The sequence below is a fragment of the Muntiacus reevesi genome, chromosome 2, assembly GCF_963930625.1.
Source record: "Muntiacus reevesi chromosome 2, mMunRee1.1, whole genome shotgun sequence".
NCBI classification, from domain to species: domain Eukaryota; kingdom Metazoa; phylum Chordata; class Mammalia; order Artiodactyla; family Cervidae; genus Muntiacus; species Muntiacus reevesi.
The window spans coordinates 41517946-41539040 of record NC_089250.1 but is presented as its reverse complement, the minus strand read 5'-3'; the positions used below and the strand labels follow the sequence as shown (position 1 = coordinate 41539040).

The window sequence follows — 21095 nt, the reverse complement described above, 5'->3', positions numbered from 1 at the left end:
TTCCAGCGCACCCAGGGGCTGGCGTGTGTGGCCGTGGGGAGGAGGGTCCCGGCCGGCACCGTGGCCCCCATCCCGCAAGTCAGGGGTCCCAAAGGGGCCTTCTCTTGCAGAGCCTGCGCTTCTGCAGGGACGGCCGGCAACTTGGCAGCTACACGGCGGGGCTCTTGTGTCTGCTCAGGGAGTCGATGTAATGAAAAGTGGCGCCCAGAGCCCAGCTGGTCTCCACATTGTCGATCTTCCGGGTCAGCTTGAAGAGACAAGTGGGGAGAGGAGCACAGGTGTGAGGAAGGCGGGCACGTGCTCCCGAGGGCCAGGGAGGGGGCACCCCAGGGTCCCTACCTTCAGCACTTTGTCCCCCGGGAAGCCGAGCTCCTGGAGCAGCAAGCTGACGTAGGTGAGGTCCAGGCACAGGAAGGGGCTGGGTGGCGGCCGGGTCTCCGCTGTCCGGCACACTGCGGGGGACATGGCTCCTGGGTGGGGGCCAGGCCCAGGCCGCCAGCTCCACCCACGCAGGGCACCACCCCCCAGGCCCTGCGCAGCCCAGGGCCTCCCTGCTGGTCAGAGCCCAGCACCAGCAGGGACTCGAGATCAACCCGGGGTCCACCACCCACCCCGGCCCTGTCTCCACCTGGTAACCCCAGCCACATCTCCTGGGTGTGGACCCCAACCTCCTGAGGCCTGGAAACACCCTCGAAGCTGGTGAGAGAGAGCAATCCACCCCTCTTCACAAGGACAATTCACCCACAGCCTCTGCTCAGAGCCTTCTCCCGCTGGTGTCCAGGAGACAAACCCAGAAGTGAGGAGGACGATGGAAAAGAAGACTTTCTGGGGGCAGGGGGAGGGGAAGGAGGTCTTTCGATGGAGAAATAGAGTTTAACTCCTTGGACCTGCAACTGGGAAAGGGACTCAGGGCGGAACTGCTACAAGCGGCCTGCACACATGCCGATGGGGAGTGAGGAGGGAGGGGTGGGCAACCCGCCCCCGGCCACACCCAGGGGGATGGATCTCGGTTCCCCCTCTCTGGGCTCTGCTGTGCAGGGGTCCCTGGCAACTGTGAATCTGCTGGGACACTTTGGGGGCTTGAGGTTACCCTAGCCAAACAGAATGAGAAAAAGTGAAATCAGGGCAGTCCATGCCTCACACCCCAGGACGAAAACTCCTGCCCCCACCACCCAGGCCACACAGGCCACAGCGGGCTGGGGTCTGGCCAGCTTGGCGGCCCCTCACACGCTCACACCCCTGAAGGCTTGTCTGGGCAACAGGCAGGAGCCGAAGAGCAATTCCAGGGCCAGGGCCTGCCTCGAGCCCGGGACGGCGTCCTGCCTGCAGGCCACTCACCATACTTGGCCGCGACCTCGAAGTCCTCGACGACAAGGCTGCCTCCCTTCTCCGCATCTGTGGATGAGACCAAGTGCCCCGTTGGCACCAGGGCTGCGGAGCAGGTGGCACCGAGGCCCACGCACCCTGGGAGAGGGGTCCAGAGTGCACCAGGGCTGCGTGTCTGGGCATCGGAGAATGAGGACGACGTGCCCTGGCTCCAGCTGAGGGGCGCCTGCAGGCAGGGCAGCTGCTCAGATGCCCCAGAGAGAGGGACCTGGGCCCAGGTGAGGGGTCACCTTCCCCCATCCCAGCCTTGTCCTGCTGGCCGTCGTCCACATGAGACCCGACAACATAGCCAACCTGATGGCCTCTGTCTCTCTAGCACGATTTTCTATGCACACTAATGTTTCATCCTCGCCAATGTTCTGACACCCTTAATCCATCTCATCAAAAGACATTTCCAGTCCTGGCCCAGTGAGGCGACCTCATGACCTTCTCGAGACTTTCTAGCGGGTCTGACGTGCACCAGCCCCAGACTCCCAATGCCGTCTTCTGCCCTGATGGCACTCGCGGGTCGGGAAGGGGTCACGGTGACACACATAAGCTCCTGAGGGTGGTCTGAGGAGTGGGTGCCAGCCTGGGTGCCAGCAGCCGAGAGTTTGAGAATCACAACAGGTGAGAGGAGAATGAACCAACAGCCAGGAAGCCTTGCACTAAGCGGCTCAGAGAACTGAATTATTTACAAAAGCGAGGCCTAGTACTCTCTACTCACGACAGGTCCCTGCCCTCCCGCCACCCTGATGTGACTGGCAGGCCCTCTGCCTGAGGTCCCACACCCCAGGCCCCCATATAGCAAACCCGGCCCCACCCTTACCTATGAGGCCCACGTTTGCGGCAAGGTCATAATAGTAGGAAAAGGCATAGAACTCCACGTCCTTCACTTCCTCCGTCTTGTGCACTTTGTTTCGGAGGATCTCGGACACTCGGCGGGCACACAGCTGGTAGAGGCTCCCCGCTGGGGCAAAGGGAAAGCAGATTCAGCAGTCATGGGGCTCTGGGTACCTGACCACGTGGCCCAAGGTGGCCACAACCTGGAGGAGCTCACCAGCAACCTTTCAGGGGCCACGTGCTGAGGTCAGGTCAGGGGGAGAAACTGCGAGCACAAAGGTAGCCAGAGGGTGGCCCAGACCCTGAAGGCCAGCAGCCTCAGGCTGGGCTCCTGGTGCTGCTCTCACGCAGCCCAGTGGGTCCACCCCACGCTCGCCCTGCCTGCCCTGCGCTCAGCTCAAATGTGTAGCGTTGCACCCACTTCACCAGCCACCTGGGTGGGGCCTGCACCCTCTCCTGCCACAGAGGAGTGGGGCTGGGCCTCAGAGGCAGCCTGCCAACCTCATGAGACTGGTCATGACACTTGCTCAGAAGTGCGACAAACACAGACTGAGTTAGTGGACGTGGATGGCCCACAGCTCATGCCCAGACCCATTTCTGATCTTGCCCCAGCCCTGCTCCATGTCTGACGGCAGCTCCGTCCAGCTGCCCCGTGGTCCCCGAAGCCTCCCCCTCGCCCTCTGGATCCCATTTCCCTGCCTTCGCCCTGCTCTGACCCTCACACCACCTCCTCCGTGCTCCTTAAATGCAGCAGCCAGCTCAGGGCCTTTGGTGAGCTGCCCCCTCAGCTTGGAGCTCATTGCCCAGCTTGTCATGTCTTGTCTCTTCATGCCATGAGGCTTTCCCTGGTTGTCCTTAAACCACGACCCCCCTTCCCAGTTCCCTCCTGTTTATTGCCAGATAATAAAGAATAGGAATTTGCTCTCCGTCCTTGGTCCCTGACACAGAGCTTGTAAAGACGGGTAAGACCCTGAGTGGTGAGAGTGAGAGGGTGTCCTGTTATTCTCAGCAAGCCCTAATTTTGTGCTAATGAGGTGACTCCCAGTGGGACCCTCGAGGGCTTCAGGATGGGGGCTGGTGGTTAGAGGAGTCGGACGTTCAGCATCCCCTGGAGGGCGTGGGCAGAGAGCTGGGAACTGAGTCAGTCACCACCGGCCACTGAATTGATCAGTCCCTCTGCAAGAAGCCTCGTAAAACGCCTTCACGAAGGGGCTCAGAGAACTTCTGGGTTGGAGACATGTGTGTGTGGGGGAGTACCCTTAGGCAGGGGGCTCCAGGCACCCTCCCCACATGTGTGCCTTGTGCCTCTTTCCCATTTGTTTCCCAGCTGTGTCCTTCAGAAGGAACCAGCGACAGGAACGTGTTTCCCAGAGATCTGTGATCCCTCCCAGCAAATTACTGGATTTGAGGATGGTGTCATGGGAACCCCTGATTTGTAACAGGTCGGTCAGAGGAATGGGGGCCCAGCACTTGCAAGGGGTTTCTGAGGAGGGGGGCTCAACCTGAGGGGTCTCTGCCCTGACTCTGTAAGTGTCAGAACTGAGCCGAATCACAAGATACCCACTGGTGGCAGAGAGCTGGATGGGCAGGGGAAAACCCCACATTTGAGGTCAGAAGTGATGTCTGTGGAAACAGTCCCATCAGTGGCATGTCCAGGTTGGACACGGTACCTCAGTAACCCTTTCAGAAGAAACTCAGAGCACAGAGCAACGGGGCGCTGTGGGTGAGACAGGCCGGGGGCTCCTTGGCCTCTCCTGTCCTTGTTGGATGACAGGCCGGGGTGGCACGGTCCACAGCTGGGCTTGGCTGTCAGCTTGAGCCTGGGGGACGTCCAGGCCCTTCCTCACTGGAGGCCTGCTGGGAAACCTGGCCTCTGGAGGAGCATCTGGCGGCAGACAGGGAGGCCCGTGCAGGGAGCCCACGGGAGGGAGGAGCTCCAGAGCGGAGTTTATCTCACGGGCAAGTACAGGCCAGTCTGTGAAGGAGGCTGGACAGGCCCCCCGCTTCTCTCAGGTGCTGGGGGATGAGGGGCTGCCGTCGACCCTCCTGAGCCGCCCTCCTCCATGCCATTACCTGCCTCCTGTCCTGCAATCCTGTACGTCACCTCAGCATGCTCCCACTCTCCTCTGAAACCGGCAGACAGACAGGGGCTGACCAGCTCCTGTCCGTCCTCAGCTGAAAGACGAGAAGAGGTGAAGAGTGATGAGTCCCATGGAGGGCAGCCCACGGCACCAAGAGCCTCAGAGGGTCAAGGGAACACGCTTCCTTCCTGCCGTGAGGCTGGACCTCTGGAAGCACCCCAGGTCAGCAGCAGCGGGGCAGAAACCCCAGCAGAGCCATTCCCAGCTCACTGCCAAGGAGGGGCTTCGAGGTTCCAGGTGATGGAGCAGGGGGTGCAGCCAGGACCCGAAGCGGGTACCTGCTCACCAGGAGCCTGTGCAGCTGGGCCCACAACTGGCAGAGGAAGGGCGGTGGCTGGCCTCCAGGGCCCCAGCCCTCGGGGACACACCTGCTGGCTTCCTGCTGAGCGCGCCCCCGTCCTTGCTGATTCTGGTCTGGGCCCTCCCACACCAGCGAATAGCCCCTACGGGACCCCAGGAACCCCAGCAGGGATGCCACTGCCTGTGAAGGCAGGAGATAAAAAGGACTGTTGTTTGCAACCGCTCAGTCTGGTGTGTGGTCTGCTGAGAAGAAACATGGCTCCCTGCTGCTCTGATGGGGCGGAGGAGGGGTGCAGGAGGGACAGGACCCCAAGGCTGGGGCAGACGGGTGAGTGGGTGCCTGCCATCCTCCGCTGACTAACGGATGTTTTCTAGACCAGAACGAGGCTGCAGGTGTTTGTGAGACACAGACACGGTTTTGGTTTGCAACAAAGGGGACACTGTTAGAAGTTTAAATGGCAGGATCTGAAATAAAGGTGCTGAAGCGGGACGTGTGTGAAAGAGGATTCTAGGGGAACACGCGTGGGCTTGTGCACGTCTGACCAAGGCCTCTGGGGGGACAGGCTGAGGTGGCCTCAGAGCAGAGCCCTGGCCTGCCTTGGGTACACGGTTCCCTAAATATCCCAGGAGCTCAAGCGCCGGCCGGCAATGTCTGGCTTGTCTGAGCCAAGTGCGTCAGGATGGGACGGCATGCAGAGGGCCTGGGAGCAGACACAGGCTTTGTCCCCAAATGCCACACCTGGAGGAAGGTCAGGCCCGTTCCAAGTTCCCTCCAGTGCAGGAGAACACAGGGCATGATCTCAGGAGCTGCCCCATGGTAAATCCTTATAAATAAGCCGATGCTGATGGTGTTGTTTCTTAGGTTCCTAAGACGTTCTCCCTTAGTGATTCAGAAACCACTTCACTAGCCATCTTTCTTTAAAATGTAACTGGGGAGATCCTCAGGGGCCCCCAGCAAGGTCTACGGGCACATTCTCCGAGGCTCCCAAATCCTGTTGGTCAGAAGGGCTCTGGACACTGCACCCCACTCACCAGGCTTCCCCTCCTCGCCTCCCAGGACTGCCAGTCTCGCCGACATCAAGCCAAGCCCCAGGTAGCTGTGGAGAGAGTGCCCTGGTGAGGAGAGGCCGCCCGGAGGCCCAGGTGCCGCTCTGCATGCGCCTGGGCCTGTCCACTGGCCCAAGGCGGCAGGGGGGCCGGGGCTGGGCAGGGCAGTGGCCTCCTGCTTCTCCCAGGAGCTCCTTGGCTCAACAAGCCAAGACCCTTCCTTGGTGGAGCTCAATCAGGAGCTGTGGACACTGCGGAGAGTGACAGGCAGGCCTCCACCTTCATGGTGCGGACAGGCCTCGTGGAAAGAAGCTACTTAAGGTGCCAGTGGCAAGAAGGTGACCCAGAAAACCCCTGCACAATCCATGGGCTCTTCCCCATTCCCCAAAAGCCTCTTCTGAGGCAGAAGAGAACACATACAAAAGAAGAAATACCGCAGGTGAATTTTAAAAGGAGGAAAAGGGAAGAGGAAGGGGGAGGGGGAGGCCGCAGGGGGAGGGGGAGGGCAGGAGGAGGGGGAGGCGGCAGGGGGAGGGGGAGGGCAGGAGGAGGGGGAGGCGGCAGGGGGAGGGGGAGGGCAGGAGGAGGGGGAGGCCGCAGGGGGAGGGGGAGGGCAGGAGGAGGGGGAGGCCGCAGGGGGAGGGGGAGGGCAGGAGGAGGGGGAGGCCGCAGGGGGAGGGGGAGGGCAGGAGGAGGGGGAGGCCGCAGGGGGTCCAGGCAGGGCCCGGGGACTGAGTCTGTGGACAGTGCTCTGGTCACTCCCCAGGGGAGGCCTGCAGGAAAGCTGAGCCCTTGTCCACCCTCAGTCCTGAGGACGCACCTGTAGGAGTAGAGTCTGTAGGTCTTGTTAAACACCTGGAGGGACGTGAGGAAGCTGGGCGGCGAGGCCTGAAGGGTGCCCTGGGAAGAACACAGGATTAGCGCTCCTTTCCTGCTGGCCTTTCTAGAAAACCGCCCCCCACCTCCCTCAATTCATTTGAGAGAACAGGGGTGTGCACAGATGTATTCAATTAGCTTTTCATCAAATCACAAGCCGTGAAACAGCTTAGACCAAGCAATGAAGCACTTGGATTTTTCCTTTTTTGGGGGGTTGATCTCAGCTCCCTGACCAGGGGTGGAACCCTCGTCCCCGGCAGCGGAAGCGTGGATGGAGTCTTAACACTGGACTGCTAGGGAAGTCCTATGTCTCCCCTCTTCTTGAGTGATATTTATCCATTCTGAGAAATATGGCCCAACCAGAACAGTTTTGAGTATATTTAAGGTTCTTCCATTAAAACTAAAAAAATAAAAATAAAAAGTGGTGAATGAGGAAAGTACTTTTTAAAAACACCATGCAATCTTAACTGGAAATGTGTCCATCCTGAAAAGGATTATGACCCTGTCCCATGTGAGTCAGACTGATGGCCCCTCCCTGGAAGCCCTTGGGGGGCAGGGAGGAACCCACCCCACGCTCTCTGCCCAAAGGGCTCCAGGTAGTATCTGCTGATAGTTTATCACCCCAGCAAAGAACAAATACCTATTTTTTTTTCTAGGCAGAGTTAAAATCAAACTAAGCAGGATTCACTGTGTGTGATGACCCTCAGGAGGGAAGCTGAGCTCACGGGTCTCCAGGGGGCTCTGGCTCCGCCACAGGGCAGGCAGCCTTGGGGGTGGGGGCTGGTTACCTCGAGTCTCGGGAGGAAGGTGATCTGGGTGGACCCCCCGCCCAGGTCCAGCATGCCCACGCTGCCCCTCCCGGAGGTCTTCAGGCTGCCTGCAGCACCGGAAGTAAAATCCACATGGCAATGACAGTTAATAAACAGAACAGCAAAAAAAAAGAAAAAGAAAAAAGGGGGGAGGTCAGAAGCTAGGCCCTTCCATGGAAAGAAGAACAAGACAGCAGAGGCTGCAGCCACTTAAAAATCTCCACATGTTTGGGGGAGGGCACGAAGAGCAGCTGCCTGGTGGGGCCTTCATCTGAGCTTTCACCTGGGCTCTGGACCTGCCCCTGGCACGCCTCTCCACTCCCGGGTGACAGAGCCTGCGGCAACTTCCCTCCCTCTCGTCCAGTGTCAGACATGCAGGACGTGTCCATAATTACCACAAAGGGACAGAAACCCACATCCAGAGAGTGATCTGAGAAAAATGACTCCTGCTTCCAAGGACCTATGTTCCTGGTCCCTGGTCTTCCTCCAGCGGGACTTCAGTTATAAGGTAATCAGCACTTGCCTCACGTTCAACGCTGACTGGGGTGACTCAGGGCTTCTCTCAGGAATGAGGATGGTGCTGCCGCAGGCCACAACCACCCCCCGTACCTGCATCCACAAACTCAGGGCCCGCCCCACGCTGGGGTCAGTAACACTGCAAAACCCTGGGGGGTTATTTTAAAGAGCAGAAATGAGGCTCCTGCTCTCAAGACCAGTGTCTGTGAACAGTGGGCTCTGTGATGAAGGGAACCCACCTGTTAAGAAGTTCACGGTGATCCACGCGGAAACACCTGCAGGACAGGGTCACAAAGGGCACGTGAATCACCTGAGAGGCTGTAATTACAGCACCGGGGGCTCAGGGGCACAAGGAGACCACTTCCCCACTACTCTCAGCCTCTGGATTGGCTATGGAACAGGCGTCACTCAGAGCCAACAGTGGCTTCTAGCAGACTGCTCTAAAAGACACCACACTAAAAGCCGGAATGCTTGGCCAAATGTCCCATCCCGCGCTCCCACTCTTTATTAACTGCCTCTTTTCAGAAGAGAAGGGACGAGAACCAAATGTTCTCCTTCCTTCCACCCACACAAACTCTTAAGGTCACATTTAGAGTTGGGGCTGGTAAGGAACCTTATTAAGCGATGCTCTTGGAAATAAGGCAACAGCAATGTACTCACACAGCAACTGGGGATTCTCTCTAAATGTTCTAAGAAGAGAGGATTTGTTTTCAGGACTCTGATCTGTGCCAGGCTAGCAGCCAGTCACGAAGAGAACCTAACACTGGCCCCAAAAAGGAGGCTCTTAGACGGTCAGACTGTGGACAGGGGGGTGGGGCAGGGCTGTCACTCCGGTGTCTATGCCTCCGGCCAGGGAAGGCTCCAGCGAGATGCTGACGGCAGTGCTGCATGCAGCCCACCTTGAGGGATGGACTCGTGGCACTTTGAGTAACTACCTTCGTCTGTCCCGTTCATGATGGAAACACAGTCGTCCCCCACCAGGAATGGCGACGCCTCAAACACTTCTTTCACCTAAGTGTAAAGAAAGACGTGTCTTTAACCTTGAGAATCTAAACTCCCAGACTCCAGTCACTGCTCCGCATTAGGACAGGACAGGAGGGGCGGCAGGAAGCCCCAAGGGGCAGATCCCAGTCCTGGGGCCCCACGCAGACTGGCAGGCATGTGCCCAGGGGATGGCCTGGCACAGGGGAGGTGGATGCTGGGAGCAGTTGCATTAGGCTGTAGCTCCTTCTCCATGTTTTAACCGTAACAGATATACAGAAACATCAGTATGTCTGCACTTGTGTCCCACAATCTGACTTGAGCGCATGAAGGTAGTTTCTATAAAGGGACCTTGACAGGCTTGCCGCAACATCATTTAGTAGCTGACAGGTGCAGAAACAGCTTGGATCAGGACCATTTTGCTGAGAACACTTTCCCTGATTCCTGATGGTTAAGACTTCTACAAGCCCCTGTCAAAGACAGGCTCCAGGGCCACCTTCGGGAGGTGTAGCGCCTGGGTATATGCCAACGGCCTCCTGAGCTGTCCCATCTGAGCGTCAGACCAAGAGAGGGGCCTGCGCTTCCTGCGAGGGTGACCAGCTTGAGCCGAAATTTTAAGAATTCAGGTCCCACTGCCTCAGACACATAGCAAGTCCTTGGATGGAAGGAAGCCCTTCAAACATATTATTTTTCACACAAACTTGTTCTTTTTATAAAACAGGTTCATTCCAGAAAACATGAATGGCTTTAAACATCTTGAGGAAGAAAGCATCCTTCATCCACAAGCCCTCCACCTAAGGTGACACTGTGAACATGTTGACATGTTTCCTTCCTGTGAGACCTTCTCCAGGGCCCTGCTTGAACGTGGACGGATGCTCCACAGTCTCAGTTACCATCAGCCAACCCTTGGGGGAAATGGAGGTGCTCACCTTCCGCAGCAACTTCTGAGCCTTTTCTCCTGGCAACAGGCGTAGACCAGCTGTGGCCTTGAGGACCAAGGGGGTGACCTTCCAGAAGTCAAAGGGGATGTCCTGTTTGGCCACGTCCAGTAGCTCCTGGATCCCTGGGGTGCTCTGTGGACGTGGTGGGTAAAGCAGGGTTGGTCCACCCGCAGCGTGGTCATGGTTGCTCCCTACCCTTTAGGCTTTATATATCTGTAAATGTATTTTTTCCTGATTTTACAAATTGACAGAAACAGTGACTCAAGTGGAGCTGGCGGGGGCATGGGGTGGACCGGGGTTCTACACTCCGGCCCGGCCACCTCGGGCAATGCCAGGTGAGCTGCAAGGCCTCGGCACACCATGAGAGAATTTCAGGGTCCCTTATGGCCCTAAAATCCACGAAGAGCGACACCAAAGATTCACCTGCACCTGCTGGTATGCTGAGCGCCACACACTGGACCAGGGCCCATATGTGTGTGTGTCTGTGTATATACATGTGTGGGGCAGTGTGTGGTTTCGTGTATGTATATATATATATGGTGTGTGTGGCTGTATATATGGTGTGGTGTATGTATGTGGTGTGTGTATACACATGTGGGGTAGTGTGTGGTTGTGTATGTATGTGTATGTGTGTATGTATCTGTGTAAATACACGTGTGGGGTAGTGTGTGGTTGTGTTATGTGTGTATGTCTGTGCCTATACACATGTAGGGCAGTGTGGTTGTATGTGTGTGTGTATATGTATGGTGTGTGTGGCTGTATATATGGTGTGATGTATGTGTGGTGTCACTGTGTGCATGTATGTATACATGTATACATGTGTGGTGTGTGTATGTGTGTGATATGTATGTGGTTGTGTACACAGGTGCGGTATATATGGTGTGGTGTATATATGGGGAGCCTCCCATGGATACCAGTGTCCTCCATATACCCCCTACGCTATGGAGCATCCCAGGTCAGCACAGCAGAGATGCTGCCCTGGGTGGACCACTCTGCATCTGAGAGGAAGGGAGTCACTGTAATAAGGCTACAAAAGACAAACTTGATGAACAAAGAGACATGAGAGAAAACTATTACCTTTTCAACATCATCAGCATAAGCAGAAAGACCTGGCTTCAGTGCTTTGAAGGTTTCATGGGTCAAGGTGGGAGTTTCTAAAGGAAAATCATATTTTATACAAGGTACAAGTGTGAATATAAACACAAATCCAGGAATCTCTACAACTATGAGGAGCCACACTTTTAAGGCAGACATCTGAAAACAGACCTTTGCTGTTTCTTGTCTAAACTCTGCCTCTTTAGTCTGGCTAAATGAGGAATATTATACTTAGTGTTTCGGCTAGAACTTTTCCTCTTAAAAAAAAAATGAACCTTATTTATTTACTTAGGCCACACTATGAGGCATGTGGGATCTTATGCCTAATACACATAAGGGATTCCCCAACCAGGGATTGAACCCCTGTCCCCTGAATTGGAAGCATAGAGTCCAATGCATGCTTAACCACTGGACCACCAGGGAATCCCCCAAATCAACTTTTCTGAGGTATAATTTACATACAAAAAACCTGTCCATTTAAAGTGGTTAAAGTTTAACACTGTTAATTCTTGCTGATTCAACAAGCAGAGGAGCAGGGCAAATGCTCTCAGGGCAAATGCTTTTCAAACTAGAAAATAATTTTCTTGATTCTAGCATGGACACATTACAGGTTCTAAAGAATATTTCATTCTTCTTTTTAAAAAATTAAGTGTCTTAAATGCTCACGTGCTTACACCAGGGGAGAGTGTTCCCAGGCACGCCGAAGCAGAGCAGTGTTGTCAAAATACAGACACGAGGAAAGGTCAGGGACAAACTTTTTGTAAGGACATTTCTCCAAAGAAACTACACCGGAACGTGGCTACTAAAGGGTTATACGCTGACACGTGTTGCCTTAAACTTAGCTTCAAATCAATTCTGGAGGTAGGCAAAGTCCAGCATATAAACATTTAACTATTGTTAACAAGTTTAAAAATAAAGAGATGAAAAGTGGAAAAATGTGCCACAAGAGCCTTGCAGGGGCCTCCTGAAGGCACCCAGTGCCTCCAGGTCAGCTGAACGCACAGAAGGGTCAGCACAGAAGCAGAGAAGAGGGACCCCAGATGTGAGAACTGACTCCCCAAGGTGGGGGGTACTGGGCAACACTGGGGGTCTCCCCATGGGAGAAGCCAGCAGGTAAAGATGCCCAGCTCTACCCTCATCCCTCCAACAGCCCCAACCTGGGAAGCAGGCCCCCGGGAGGCCACGGCCATCGGGCACCCCCTTGCTGTCTGGCCCTAGTGGGCAGCTCCGTGTCTTTGCTCATATACCTGACTTTCTTGAACTCTCGGCTCCCACTGGCCTAAACCTGGGGCTACCAGCTGCCTTGAACTCAGCCCATGTGACTTCTGGCCTAAGTCATGGTCCCAGCCACCAACCCGCTGGGGACGCTGGGAGGGGACAGGACACCCTCACACCCTCTGAGATCTCAGCTGCCTTGAGCTGGTCACCAGACACCAGTGTGAGTGAGGACATCGGGGACTCCCGAGAACCAGCCCTGTTGACAAGCTCCCCGGGGAATCCCGAGCGGGAGGTCCGGTCCACCCCGAGGGCCTGTGCTCTGCTGTGAGATGGAGGGCAGGGGATGCGGTCGGGGCTTTCTGCCCAGTACCTCCAGGCTGCCGGCTGAATTGGAAGACGTGCACACGGGTGCCGGTGCTGCCCGCGTCAAACATGATGCCGTAGGAGACCTCAGGTCCGTGGGTGGCTGGCCCCGGGGGACTGCGGGCCTGCTGGCCCCTCCGGGCCCCCGTGGCTGCCTCGGGGATGCCGAGGAAGGCCTGGGTGGCGGAGGCCCAGTGCCACTTGATGTAGGCGACGTAGATGAACAGGCACACGAACAGCCCCAGCGGGTACGCCACCTTCGTCATCCTCAGGTTCCCATTGTTTGGTATTTTTCTCATTTCCTCGTGTGCGGAAGATGGTACTAGAGCAGCTGGTGGGAGGGAGAGGGGCAGGAAAAACACGCTAGGCTGTGAGGTTCCAGGGCCAGTGGGAAATTCCTGTGTTCAGGGACAAAATCTGTTCAACCACAATTCTTTCCACAGGGACTTCCCTCGCGGTCCAGTGGCTAAGATGCTGCGCTCCCAATGTGGGGGGGCCCAGGTTCGATCCTCGGTCAGGGAACTAGATTCCATATGCCGTAACTAAGACCTGGTACAGCCAAATAAATAATAATCAATAAATATTAATTCCCTCCCCACCGATCTGCATTTTTCCTGTGGAATCAGAAGCTTCATTTGCTTCTCAGAATGATTCTGGACGGTGGACTCCCCATGGAACAGAAGAGGAACTGAGATTTGTAAAGACTAGACAACCTGTCCAAGACCGCCATTCCTGCTGGTGCCGACCAGGGCCACAGCCCCCAGGCCCATGGTGCCCTCCAGGGGCTGGTCCAGGCAGACGGCTCTAGACTCAGTGCTATTTTAAAAGCCAAGTGCACACGGTGTCCCTGGACTTTTCAAGGGAACAGACATATATCCAGTTCATTCTCCCCAGTCTCACTTTTCCTCCCACGTTGGTAATTTACTTTCCAAAGGTTTAAACTCTGGTCCCTTAGGGACTGCTGCTGCTGCTGCTGCTGCTAAGTCGCTTCAGTCGTGTCCAACTCTGTGTGACTCCATAGATGGCAGCCCACCAGGCTCCCCCGTCCCTGAGATTCTCCAGGCAAGAACACTGGAGTGGGTTGCCATTTCCTTTTCCAATGCATGAAAGTGAAAAGTGAAAGTGAAGTCACTTAGTTGTGTCCAACTCTTAGCGACCCCATGGACTGCAGCCCACCAGGCTCCTCTGTCTATGGGATTTTCCAGGCAAGAGTCCTGGAGTGGGTTGCCACTGCCTTCTCCTTCGGGACTCCAGAGCCATACAAAATCGGAGAAACAGCTCATTCTGGGAGTTTCATAGCAGATACCCCCTTTCATTCAAATGCATGTTCCTGCTGAGAAGGAAATCACGCCCATGAGCTTTCAAAGTCCCTGACAAAATAAATTGATTTGGCCCCACTATTTTTGGTTCAGCGCACCTCAAAATGGAGGCCTTTGCTCAATGGAGGCACCAGGCGGGAACCAGAGGCTCAGAGGATGAGAAGGGAGGCGCCTGGTTGTCTGGGCTCCCGCTGTCCTCAGGGACATCCACCATCTGTCCACCTTCACTGTCAGTTGTGGGAGGTGGAGTGGACACCCCAGGGGAGGGAAGACAGCAGTGCTGGCTGGGTGGGAAGCAGGGTGCATGCCCATGGGTGAGTCCCTGGTCGGGGAGCTGGTCTCACCTGTAAGTGGTGGGGCTCGGTGCTCAGGACACAAAAGACAGTGGGGGAGGAGGTTTGGAGAACAGCATGACTGCACTTGCCAGGGAGGGGGAGTGGAGGCCAGGTCTGGACAGCAGGGAGCAGTCTCGGGTGGACTCATGACACCCCCAGGATGTCTGGGGGAGGACAGACAAAACAGTAGGGGATCTAGTCCTTCAGCCACACCTGGATGCCCGCAGCCCCTGGAGCATGGCCCAAATCTTGGGGGTCCCTGTGCCCCTGCTGGGGGGGGGCAGCCTGGGGATGGAGGGGAGACAGCACACCCCTCCCTGAGCTTCTGCAGCTGGGATCCATGCTCCTTGGTGCTCTCCCCTCCCACTCTTGAGCAAACTGTGGTTCCTTCATGCCTTCCTGCCCTCTGGAGAGAAGGGGCCTCTCTGGAAGCAGGGACCAGCCCACTCATCCTGATTTCCCGACCACGACACAAGGCCAGAAACCAGCAGCTGCTCAGCCAACACCTGCAGGTGAGGAAGGCTAGCTGATGATGCAGCAATTCACCGGGAGGCATGGAGGATGCTTCAGGACCCCGGTGATGGCCATCTGAGATGGGAATATTTCGGCAGGAGATGGCAGTGACCAGGTTTTCCACATGTAGAGTTTGAAATGATGGCAGGACTCCATTTGGACACAGAATTGAGCCTTGTGAGCGATTCTAGGTTTGGGGTTGGTGCTTGAGCAGCCATCCCCCAGCAGCCAGCTCCACCCAGGAACAGGCCGTTTCAGAGGCTTCCTGTTTTTAGGTTACAGTAACCCAAAGTTTCCCATGGCTAAGTGATCTCTGAAAAAAGTACTTACAGGGAAAGTTCTAAAGCAGCTATTTCCAAGGATGGTTAGCAAGGACCATCTTGCTAACTAACATCTTACAACTCTGAAAGTGTTTTACGTAATCAGTTTTTTTTTTTAAAGATAAGAAGGGATTTATTAGAATGCAACTTGTGAAGCTAATAAGCGGGTGGGCGAGAAATGCCATGCCCTGAGAACTTACTGGGCTACAGTTTTCTAATCAAAGGAAAAGTGGGAAGGTGGAGAACTTCCTGGTCTTTCTTGAGTAGATGTGATGCTTCCATCATTAGTTCCTCCTTCAGGATGGGCAGGGGAGCTTTCTTGTCCCTACGTGGTCAGGCTAGGTTCAGAAATTATTGTTTTTCTCTGTGTGCAGAGAGCATGTCGTAGAGATAATTAACTTATTGAGCTCACTGTTTTATTGTTTATGAGCAAATTTCATCATGTCCTATGTTAGCCCGAGAGCCGTAATACACATAATCAGATTAACAGGTAGAATATTACATTTTGAGGCAAAGGCTGCTCTTAATTAAATTTGTCTACCCATTTTAAAAACACCACTTTAAACACACTATGAATATATCCTGTTACCAGAGCCCACAGTGCGGGCACCTATATACCACATGATGACTGATTTCCTTACAACAGGACCAATGCCCAGGAATGTCTGTAAACGGACTTGCCTGGGATCACACGGTTGGCACACTGCAAGGCCGAGGAGCTTCAGGCTTCTGAATCCAAATCAAACGTGCTTCATTCATCACTTCCCTGTCCCTGTGAATACAAGACTACTTCAGATGACCAGAAAACACATGAAGTTACATACACATAACCATTAAAGTTACAGGGGGCCTCCCAGGTGGCTCAGTGGTAAAGAATCCACCTGCCAACGCAGGAGCCGCGGGTTCGATGATCTCTGGGTGGGGAAGACCCTCTGGAGGAGGAAATGGCAACCTACTCCAGTGTTCTTGCCTGGAAAAATCCCATGGACAGAGGAGCCTGGTGGGTTGCAGGCCATGGGGTCGCAAAGGTCAGACATAACTGAGCACAATCATTCAAGTTACACAGCAAGTTCAGGGTGGCATAAACAGAGGTCAAACAGAACATAACTCTGAGGGGGCCCGAGCCAGGTACAGCCATGTCCCTGAGGCCGGAGCCTAAAAGCCAGTTTCATTCCTTGGGTAAGGGGCTTGTCCAGAGCTAAGACAGTCGCAGGAGGTGGGTCACATTTCGGTGACACTACCGACACCTCCACAGAGGATCGCCAAAGAAAATAATTTTCGTTCAGTTTTGCTCTTTAAAGGAGAGTCTAGAACAGCGCTGTTAAGGCAAGGTGGTGGGGAATGAGGACTCGGCTGGTGGTGCGGCAGGATGTAGCTGCACAAAGGCAAACAGAGGTTTGGCTGAGCTAACCTGGCTCCCAGTTGGCTACGGCAGTGGGGTGGGGCTGCCTCCCCCTGTCCTAGGTCAGAGAGGAGAGTGGAGCAGCGGCAGTGATGTCCCGCCCCACCCCCCGGGCAAGCTTTCTAGGAGCTGGGGATGGGCAGGTCGGCTCGCGAAATACAAGCTCTATCCGATTTAAATCTGTAGGCCAGTTTCTTCAAGGGTAAAGTCCCCCAAAGGACCGTGCGCGCAAATGACTGCCCTGATGCTGAAAACCTATCCAAAAATTAAAGCGCATAACCAAACACGAATCTCCCTGGTAGGTGTCAATAGGCTTTCTTCCTCTGCTGATCAGGCCCCTGTCGGGTCTTCTGCGCCCGGGCTGGGAGCGGGTCGGCAGACGCCGGCTTAATGAATGAGGCAGGCTCCGGGCTCCCCGGGGTGGACACCCAGGCGGTCATGTCCACCCCCGTGCCAGAACACAGACTGCGGCCTCCAGACATCAGCGGAGCCAGGGGTGCCAGTGACCCTGAGGCCACCTCCAGGCGCTGCCGCCCGGAGACGGGAGTAGCCGGGCTCCGGGTTTGCACCCCGGAGGCTCCATCTGCCCCGTCCCCCGGGGCGAAGCGCACAGTGCCCGGAGGTGGGGGGCGGGAAACATACTTCCACACCCCGGGGCCGGCGGGACCCGCTGCTTACCCTTCAGCGCCCTGCGCCCCACCCGCGGAGCGGAGTGCCGGTCCCCGGGGAGCTCACAGGCCTCCGAGGCCGCTTCCCCGCGGTCCTGCCCCAGCTGTGTCGCCACTGCCTCCACCCCCCGGATCCGCGGGCAGTGGACCCGGGAGCCTCGGCCCCGCCCCCGTATGCCCCGCGTCAGCCCAGTGCGCAGGCGCAGCATGGCGGCGGGGGGCGGGGCGGCAAAGTACGCAGGCGCAGCATGGAGGCGGGGCGGGGGTGGCCCAGCGCGCAGGCGTCATGGTCCTGGGTGCTGTAGTCCTGGATGATGCGGTCTCGGTTGTGTGACTCCAGCTCCTAGCTCTCCTCCGCCGCACGGCGGAGCAGGCCTGCGTCTTGCTTGGCCGGAGTCAGCCCTGCAGTCTCACAACCTTGACTAGCGTTGGAAGTTTTGATTTTTCTCGGGTTTCCCCCCACGACATCTAAAGTCCCTCTTCTCCCTTAAGGTAATTCACAGTAGAAAATGCCACCACGACAGGCCAGGCAGTGCCGTGGCCCCCATGTTCTTGTCTCTTCCTGGAAGCGGCCCCGGTTCCCTGCTCCTGGTCAGGGCAGTCGTTCACGTAGCCCTGTTTCCTCAGGATCCTGCTGGCAGGGCTGCCCACGTGTCCCCTCGGCCACAGTCTCCTCTCTTGGCCGCAGTGCGGCCGGTCTTCCAGCATCTCTTACTGTGGATGCGCCCACGTGACAGACAGCACCTGGCCAATGGGGTGTCGGTGCGCCCCTTATAGACCTGGCCCTGGGAGAACTTGGTGGTTCCTGAATCCCGGGATCTTCCTGAGTTTGTTGTTGAGACAGGGGCAGTTGAGAGTGAGTGGGTGCTGACAGGTGGATGTAGGTACAAAAGCAAGGCCTGGGCAAGGGGGTGCGTTTCTTCACTGCCAGCACGTGGTGGGACACTGGCCTCATTTACCAGGTTGTGTGGCTTAACACTGACTCTGTTTGATCAGCTCCACCTTGGGCTCACAATGCTACCGCTTCCCTGTTCTGGGTGACTTAACTGCAGCTGGCTCACAAGTAACGAATGCCAGCCAGGTAAGTTCCCATCAGTGTTTTGCCAGGCCTTCAACTGCTGTGAACACTGGAAGAGTGCCTTTCGTGTAGATCGTTAAAGGTCACTGAGACCCTCCTTCCCAGGGGAGAAAACCTCTGGTTGCCATCAGTAACACTACTTCTCCCCACAGTCAGATTCTATTTTTAGCTTTGGTGCCTTTCAGTTCCCCTGTACCCCTTTGGCAGCAAAGAGTGCAGCTTCGAATGCCTGTGTATGTCACTCACAATAACCTTCGTCATCGCTCTGTAAAGTTGCTGCTTTCTTTTTCAGTCTCGTGGTTCCATCTCAGGTCAGAAAATATTATTCACTGTCTCAGCCACCCAACACAGGCCAAGCCAGGAGATCTGGTCTTTCAGGCAACACTTAACCAGCACTGTCCCTTGTTGCACGAGTTTGCTGTCATGATTAATACTACAGGATCCCAAGGACTATCTCTGTGCACATGTGTAGGTATATCTGTGGGGGAAATGCCCAGAAGAGAAATTGCAATGGTAGAGGATGTGTCCTTTGCCTTTTTTTCTTTTAAATATTTGGATCCATGTGGCTAAATTGGGCCTCCCAGGTGGTGCTCGTGGCAAAGAACCTGCTTGCCAATGCAGGAGACTAAGAGATATGGATTTGCTCTCTGGGTCAGGAAGATCCCCTCGAGGAGGGCATGGCAACCCACTCCAGTATTCTTGCCTGGAGAATCTCATAGACACAGGAGCCTGGTGGGCTATGGTCCATAGTTTCTCAAAGAGTCGGACACAACTGAAGGGACTTAGCACTGACGCGTGTCCGAATTACTCATTACACATTGTGCTAATTGACCTGCCCACAGTAGTATATGGGAGCATGGGTTTCCCCGTCTTTTCACTACTGGAGTTGTTTCAAACCTTTGGATCTTTGCAGTCCAGTTGTACACAGTTCTTTCTCACATACAACCATACAAATTTGCCTGTAATGAGGGAGACCTGGGTTCGATCCCTGGGTTGGGAAGATCCCCTAGAGAAGGGAAAGGCTACCCATTACAGTATTCTGGCCTGGAGAATTCCATGGATTGTATAGTCCTTGGGGTTGCAAAGAGTCGGGCACGACTGAGCGACCTTCACTTTCACTTTCACAAACATGCAGTTTTTAAAAAAGCATTAAAAGTATATATTTTATTTATTTATTTTTGGCTGTGCTGGGTCTTCATTGCTGTATGTGGGCTTTCTCTAGTTGCGGACATTGGGGGCTGCTCTTTGTTCTGGTTCTCGGGTTTCTCATAGCAATGGTTTCTCTTGTTCCAGAGCACGGACTCTAGGTGCTCGGGCTTCAGTAGTTTCGGCTCTCAGGCCTAGTTGCCCCAGGGTGTGTGAAATCTCCTCAGACCAGGGATCCAACTGGTGCCCCCTGCATTGGAGGGCAGATTCTTATCCACTGCGCCGCCAGAGCAGTCCAGCCATACAGTTTTACATTTATTTTAATATTTTGAAATTATTGATTGTGGAACTGTGATGGCCCTGCTTCTGTCGAACTCACAAAATTTTTACCATATTTCTTAGGATTTCTAGCATTAATCTGTTTTACTGACATGGGCTTTGCATATGCTCTTTACTGCTTGGAAAGTTCTTCTCCCAGGTCTTTCCTTAGTAAAAGGCTATGGTCTGAATGCTGAGCACCAAAGAATTGATGCTTTTGAACTGTGGTGTTGAAGAAGACTCTTGAATGTCCCTTGGACAGCAAGGAGATTCAACCAGTCCATCCTAAAGGAAATCAGTCCTGAATATTCATTGGAAGGACTGATGCTGAAACTGAAACTCCAATACTTTGGCCACCTGATGTGAAGAGTTGACTCATTTGAAAAGACTCTGCTGCTGGCAAAGATTGAAGTCAGGAGGAGAAGGGGACGATAGAAGATAAGATGGTTGGATGGCATCACTGACTCAATGGACATGAGTTTGAGTAAACTGTGGGAGTTGGTGATGGACAGGGAGGCCTGGCGTGCTGCAGTCCATAGGGTCTCAAAGAGTCAGACATGACTGAGTGACTGAACTGAACTGAACTGAATGGTCTGAATGTGTGCATCTCTCCAAGTTCATACATTCAAATCCTAGCCTTGAAATGATGGTGTCAGGAGGGGAGGCCTCTGGAAGGTGGATGGCATTAGTGCCCTCCTAAAAGAGACTCCAGAGGCTATCCATCACCCCTTCTGCCACGTGAGAGTTCAGTGAGAAACCAGCCCTCACCAGCCCTCATCAGACCATGACTCTTTGTTTTATATTTTTAAATTTCTCTCATCTTATTTCTTTCTGTCTATTTTTTGGAGTGTATTCTGTTTTTTGTATTTCTGATTAATTATCTCAATTTTCAGTCTTTTTAAAAAAACTCTGATTTATTTGCCTACACAGGCTCTAGTTGCGGCCATAGGATCTTGTCGTGGCATGTTCCCCAGCCAGGGAAGGAAGCTGGACCCCTGATTTGGGGTCGCACAGTGTTAGCCACTGGACCACCATGCAAGTCCCAACATACCGAAATTTAATAATTTAATTAAGTAAAAAAGTTTAACTAAGTAAAAAAGTTTTATTTTTTTTTTCAAAGTTTTATTTTTAATTAATGTTTTCAATTAGCAATACATTGTGATGTCGCAAAATTGAAAACATACAAAATAAAACATACAGTGATAGTGTTTTGAGACATGCTATTTCCCTTCCTTGAGGCAACCACAGTTGACACTCGCTTGTATCGCCAGAGGAATTTAGTACATGCATAGGCATTTCTGCATCTGCATGGGCTGGTTTCTAATATATTTTTCAATTGTAATAAAGTAGCTCATCCTCAAACTTATTTGTTCCGTTACTTCTGAATTCACACTTCTAGAAATGTGCTTGGTGTCCATTTATTGAGGGGACGCCAGGTGGCAGTATTCTACTGAGAGATGGAGGCCAAGGACCAAGGGGAAGGGGCTTGCCGTGCCAAAAA

At 54.4% G+C, this 21095-nt stretch overlaps 1 protein-coding gene across 3 annotated transcripts; it reads right to left on the bottom strand.

The window, feature by feature from the left end:
* On the bottom strand, positions 1–17207 carry ENTPD6 (ectonucleoside triphosphate diphosphohydrolase 6). Of its 3 annotated transcripts, XM_065921359.1 has the most exons (16): positions 17063–17207; positions 15864–15952; positions 15664–15754; positions 12503–12826; positions 10897–10973; positions 9808–9951; positions 8833–8908; positions 8137–8172; positions 7361–7449; positions 6517–6596; positions 5682–5746; positions 4282–4383; positions 2195–2335; positions 1339–1395; positions 340–452; positions 1–247 (listed from the first exon to the last, which is right to left on the bottom strand). In XM_065921359.1, the coding sequence occupies exons 4-16, from the start codon at positions 12792–12794 to the stop codon at positions 149–151; spliced, it is 1371 nt and encodes a 456-aa protein (XP_065777431.1). In that variant the 5' UTR covers positions 12795–12826; positions 15664–15754; positions 15864–15952; positions 17063–17207; the 3' UTR covers positions 1–148. The 3 variants fall into 3 exon arrangements, with proteins under 3 accessions (XP_065777431.1, XP_065777430.1, XP_065777432.1); XM_065921358.1 differs by lacking the exon at positions 15864–15952; XM_065921360.1 differs by lacking the exons at positions 15664–15754; positions 15864–15952; positions 17063–17207 and adding an exon at positions 15183–15591.
* Positions 17208–21095: the final 3888 nt, after the last annotated feature.